At 41.9% G+C, this 6,000-nt stretch overlaps 1 protein-coding gene across 2 annotated transcripts in view; it reads left to right on the forward strand.

Annotated features, from left to right (window-relative positions):
• The window catches only part of DCBLD2 (discoidin, CUB and LCCL domain containing 2), a 66,754-nt gene extending 61,031 nt beyond the window's left edge, over positions 1–5,723 (forward strand). For both annotated transcript variants that reach the window (XM_021399885.1, XM_021399875.1), the window contains exons 14-15: positions 1,173–1,310; positions 2,417–5,723. In XM_021399885.1, the coding sequence (XP_021255560.1) occupies positions 1,173–1,310; positions 2,417–2,859 (581 nt within the window). In that variant the 3' untranslated portion in view covers positions 2,860–5,723. The remainder of the gene's footprint in view (positions 1–1,172; positions 1,311–2,416) is intronic.

The raw sequence follows: 6,000 nt of genomic DNA on the forward strand, positions 1-6,000 counted from the left end.
CTCTAGTGCTGACTGGCAGAGATGGAGGGACAGTGAGCATAGAACTTGCTTTCTCATGAGACTTGGCTTTTTTATTCTCTGAATCTTCTTAAGAAATGGAAAATATCTCCAGTTCAAGCTTACAGCATCAGCCTTCTTTTCTTAGTGAAACAAGTTTAGATCTGTGTTGCAGATTTGCCTCTTAATTGTACGAAGAGGGGAGAAGGCATTTATGAGGAAACTTTGGGTACATGCAATAGTCTTTTATTTCTGGTACTTCTTTTGTGCTGGAAAAAAAAAAACATTTCATCTTGGCGTATGAGGTCTGTCAAGTTTCTCTTTCTCCATTGTCCGAGTAACGATGTGGGATTACTGGTATCCCAAGTATCCCCTTGTATTCCCTGGTATGTTTTCTGTCTTCCCAGTCTTGTGCCCTATTAACTTAAGGTCAGACAATTCCACAGAGCAGCTGTCTGAAAGCATCCCACAGACTCCTGTGCTACAGCATGAAGAGCTGGTGCAGCAGGCAGCTTTCACTGTCTGCGTGATTGTGCTTCATTTTTCTGACGTTATGCTAAAAATTGCCACATCTGTGTCTTTGTTCACTGGCAGTTTCACGTATGTTCTTGATCATTAGGAAAGAAACCTTTTAACGACCTTATTTTTATTTATTACATGTCCATTTATTTCTGGTAGGTCGCAGCATAGTTGCTTTAAAATATTGTGTCAAAACGTCCTGTATTTAAATGCTTAACGCTGGATACGCTAATATTCTCTTCCTGCTGGTTTAAGTTTAAATGTTCAGTATGCGGGTCTGTTTTTAAAAAGGAACATTGAAATTGGGCAGAATACAGCATTACAAAAATGCTGCTACAGTTCTGCTGGGTAGGAGCTGCACTGCTGTTAAGTCACTGCACTACCCCAGCACTGCAGCAGGACCTAATGCCAGCAGTGGGCGCAGACAGACAGGTTGATGGGGTGACAGTAGTGTTTTCACCTCTGAATCTTTATCTGTCTGCCATAAAATATTAAAATCTCTTATAAACGTGGGTTTGTGCAAAAATTGATTATTGTTTTGTTTGCCTGCTACTACAACATAAAAAGTTAAGACATGGTATAAAACATTTTAATAGCGTAACAATTAGTATCTATCTATGCTTTTCATTTTTAATTTTTTTTTAAACTGTGTGAAGGATGGTGGAAAGGAATGAAGCAGTTTCTCCCCACCAAGTCAGCAGAACATGAAGAAACTCCTGTACGCTACAGCAGCAGTGAAATTGGTCGCCTCAGACCAAGAGAAGTTCCAACAATGTTGCAGACAGAATCTGCAGGTACTTCTTTGTTGTTTTCGTGGGCTATGTGATAGATACAGAATGCCCCAAAAATGCCTGAAATTTGCCTGCATTTAATTATTTTGTGTTTGCTGGGGGAGGTGAAGGGAAATGAATAGAAACGAATGTGCTGATAAGCACATCTCTTAAAATGCAGACCTTCTCAGATCTGTTCTCAGAGTCCCATGATTTGCATTATTTGTCCCGGAGTCCCAAACATGCATTATTTGACTGATGATGTCCTGGGAGTAGGCACTTCCCCAAGTTAGAGCAGTAACTAACTGAAAGCTGCTCGTTCTTAAATGCCATAAGGAGTGGACTGTTTCTTTAGGCACGTTTACATGCACTGAAAATAACTTCTCCACATCATGCACAAATCTGATATGTGGCATTTGGTTCCCTCCACTGACGGTCTGAATGAAGCCATCCTTTTGATCTGGAAAATGAGGTACTGATAACAGCGTGCGCCCTTTATGGTGAACCGGTCATTAGAGGAAAATGACTGACTCTGCCTTTGTTTCTGTGCCGACGTGCTGATGGCAGAAATTTGCAGATGTGCAGGAATTACGGCTCTACAGAAGGCAGAAGTAATGTTCTCTTTTTGGATGCTTGGCTGATGTTACAGACCTAGCCCTTTTTCTCACCTCCAGCTTTTGTTACTCAGATTATCTGTCAAACTCCAATGTCTCAGCTGCCCACGTGCTGGCTCTCAAGCTGAGAGGACAAACCCTCCATTGCCAAGGGCCACTTTTTATCCACTACCAGCCAGGTTAATTTCATTTACTTTCAATCTTTCAGGGAGGCACGTTTCGAAACACTTAGTTTTGAGCAGATTTACAACGTAGCAAATAGTAGCTCACAAGGGAAGAATGATAAGCCTGAGATATCAGGATGCTGTTGGATAGCTTATGCTCTATCTCTTGAGCAAAGATTACTTCCCCCCCCCCCAAAGCACCTCAATACAGCAGACAGAAAACAAACAGTGGTTTGATCGAGGATAATACTTGCTGTTATGCTGTTGACAGGATGTGTTTAATGTGTTGCTACTGTACGAAAAATATCCATTAAGTGCATTTTTATTTTGTTTGGTTGGGGTTTCAATACAGAGTACGCTCAGCCACTGGTAGGGGGCATTGTCGGCACGCTTCATCAGAGATCGACCTTCAAACCAGAGGAAGGAAAAGAAGCAAGTTACGCTGATTTGGACCCTTACAATTCGCCTGTACAAGAAGTTTATCATGCCTATGCTGAACCACTACCTATAACTGGACCAGAATACGCGACTCCAATAGTCATGGACATGTCCAGCCATCCCAGCACACCTCTTGGTGTTCCTTCCATTTCCACCTTCAAAGCTGCAGGGAATCAAGCTCCTTCACTGGTGGGAACTTACAATAAGCTCTTGTCCAGGACAGACAGCGCATCCTCAGCACAGGCACTGTATGACACACCAAAGGGACAGCCGGGGCCGGGCGCTGCTGACGAGTTGGTCTACCAGGTACCACAGAGCACGGCCCATTCCACCGCCACTAAGGATGAACCAAGTTAGCTCATGAGTAAGGTAGGAAGTTGGCAAACGTGGCTTGTTTTTAAAAGCCAGTTTCGTAAAGCTGACAGATTCGTTTTTTTTTTAATCACACTGTTTTGATACTGTTAGTCTTAAGTAATACAGTCGTGAACCAAAAGATGTATTATTGAAAATCTAGGAAACCAGTCATTCTGCCTTTTCTTAAGCTGAATTTATAACCATGAGCTTTTTTTTTGTTTTTTTTTTACTACTGTACAATTGTCTGTCAGACATGAGAGAAGATCTCTTCAAGATTAGCTTCAGTAATTCATAGATGTGAATGATGAATTGGGAGAAACAACTGCTGAAAGTATGAAAGACAGTAATTTTTTGCTAATGGTACTATTTCTGGGGAAAAATGATAACCCACGATCAAGTCTTCAGATTTTCTAAAATCTATAGGCACTGGAACAGGTTGCCCAGAGGTGGTCGATGCCCCGTCCCTGGAGACATTGAAGGTCAGGTTGGAGGGGCACTGAGCAACCTGATCGAGCTGTAGGTGTCCCTGTTCATTGCAGGGAGATGGACTAGAGGACCGATAAGGGTCCCTCTTCCACTGAAGCAATTCTATTGTTCTACGATATGTAGGTACTGCAGCTTCTAAAATTCATTTTACCCTATAAAATGCGTGTACAGCCTTGAACTTGGAAATTCCATTAACTTCATGGCATAAAAATGGTCGTGATTGTAAGTTGTTCGTTTTGGCTTTTGTTCACAAGATTGCTATGTGTTCCTCAGAAGTTTCCTATCATTTTTGTAGCCTTCTGAAACTAGAATCTGCTGTCTGCGCAACCCATTTTCTGCCTCATGTCTTAAGCCACTCAGCCTTCGTGCCCTGCTAGGGATACAGCAGGTACAGGCGGAAGTCTTACAAGCAAATTACATTGCAACTGTTTTCACTCATTCCCTGCTAAGCGAAGGCTGCTCTAACTCAAGGCAGACCCCAGTCAAACTTCTGCAAGAAGCATGCAGGCATTCAAGGTGTCTGAATGAGTTCAGAGAGGATCCCTCTCCCACAGCAGTATCTAACGTTGTAGGTTAAGATGTGAGCATAGACGAAGAAAGATATGTATATACTTTTGTGAGTGCTTGAAGAAGCACACAGGTATTCTAACAGTGCATAGTTTGTGTTAATACATGCATTTAGCACGTATGGTACTTAGAGCACAATTGGAGAACTTTGGTCCTAGGGCTTTTCTTACTGATTGTTCTTAGTAAAGGTTTTGGAATCTTTCATGCTTTTTACTGAGAACAATTGCTGTTCCAAAGAGCGTCAATTTTAGAAGCATTTGAATGTTTATCTTTTGAATGTTCCATTTTTCTCTACAATGAAACATGGCAGTCAGTCTTCTACTTGAGGTAGCATAGACTAGTTTTATCTAGGTAATCACAAAATGAGAACCATTGGGATGTCGTAATTGCCACTTTTTTTTTTTTAAATCTTGTTAGAAATAAAGCACAGCTTTTTATCTGAAGTAGTAGAAAAGAGTTCTCAAATAGCTTTATTTTTATTGTAACAGCACTGGTGGGAGGATGCCAAATTAATTTATAAATGTGAAAATCCCTAGCTACACATTAGCCCAGTTTTATGGACTGTAATGGTTACTGTTTGCCTCTGTAATGTAATTTAAGTCAGCTCTGGTTGTTGCCCGTGGGCCTTACACGAGGTGGCTCCCATCTCCATCCAAGCCAAAGCTGCGTACAAGGGAACAGCCACCGCCTGCTTGTGCAGAGCAGCGCCCTGACTGAGCACTTGAATCTTTTTGCAGGGAGGCTGTATACAACTGAAAAACCAGCCTTTCTGGTGGCCTGCCCACCGTCTGGAATGTTGTCACATACACTCTGCTGCCTTAAAACTCAATCCTGTGTTGTTTTGAGCATGAGAATGGTAATTTTTTTTAGAACTGGTGGCCTAAGCCTAAATAGGAGTAGGCAAGGAAGGGCGGTATACAAGGCCTAGTAGTGGAAAGGAATTTCCTGCCTATAAGTTGTATTTCTGATGTAATTGCAACTTTTTCTGTTTGATAAAGCTAGTTTGCAGTCCTCGGTGTTTTCTTTAAACAGGCAGGTACGTGCTCCTACCCACGCAGTAGCATAGTTATAACTTCGACGTTATTGCCTTTTATCTGAAAGAGGTGCAAACAGCCAACCTTCCACCAAGATGTGACATACCTATTCCAATTCACTTGAAGAAACTTCTGAGCTTTTAGGCTTGGAAACAAAAATATCTGCCATGTGGATTTGTTTAAGTTGGTAAAATTAACTAACAGTCTTGGAACCTGCATTTTATTTTTATTGTAGGCTCGGTGTAGTATAACAGTGAGTGTAACTGTGGGCTAAGGCAGTGTAAGAGTTAGAGTGGGCTACTTTCAAGCAGCCACAGTGCAGTTTCATTATCGGAGCAGCATAATCTGTTGCAGTTAGGAATGGAGTGATGTCCTTTTTATGAAAGAAAACGGCCCCATGCTTTGCTCCCTGCTTTCAGCATTTACACTGTAGCTGCTCAGGCTAAGCTGGAATTTCTCATAGTTGGGTTTAAAGTGTATGCTACGAACTGTTAAACATCAATTCCCAAATGTAAATCGTGTGACAAACCTAAGAGTAACGTTCTCCCATGTACAATGAAAGCAGAGATACATTTAATGGGTCTCATTTTTACATGTGAAGATATACGGATATAAAATGTATTTCAGCCTTCTTTGGCTCGAGTATGTTCTTACCTCAGCATGTAGCGTAGTTGCTCAGTATTTGTATATGTTGCTAGAAATTAGACTGTATAAATAGTGAGGTTTTTTAATGTATGTTAAAAAGTATTTTAAATAAATTGTACATACCTGTTATGCTCAGTATGTTTGTGTTTAACAGCCTTTAGTTTCCTCTCCAGATCATTTCTAGCCTGTACTACCTCCGGGGCTATCTATGCCCTGCCCTCACAGTGACATGGTGCTGGCAGCCCAACTGCAGAGGGAGGAACCCCCCTCTCCATGTCACCACCCTGAGCAGCTGTCACTGGCACTTAGCTGAGCTCTCCTTGGGGTCCAAGGTTGCTGCTGGGCTGAGCGGCGGGCTCTCCCCTGGCACACAAATTCTGATCTGGAAAACTCGAAACTGGTGTCAGTTTTC

Source organism: Numida meleagris, chromosome 1 (assembly GCF_002078875.1).
Source record: "Numida meleagris isolate 19003 breed g44 Domestic line chromosome 1, NumMel1.0, whole genome shotgun sequence".
NCBI classification, from domain to species: domain Eukaryota; kingdom Metazoa; phylum Chordata; class Aves; order Galliformes; family Numididae; genus Numida; species Numida meleagris.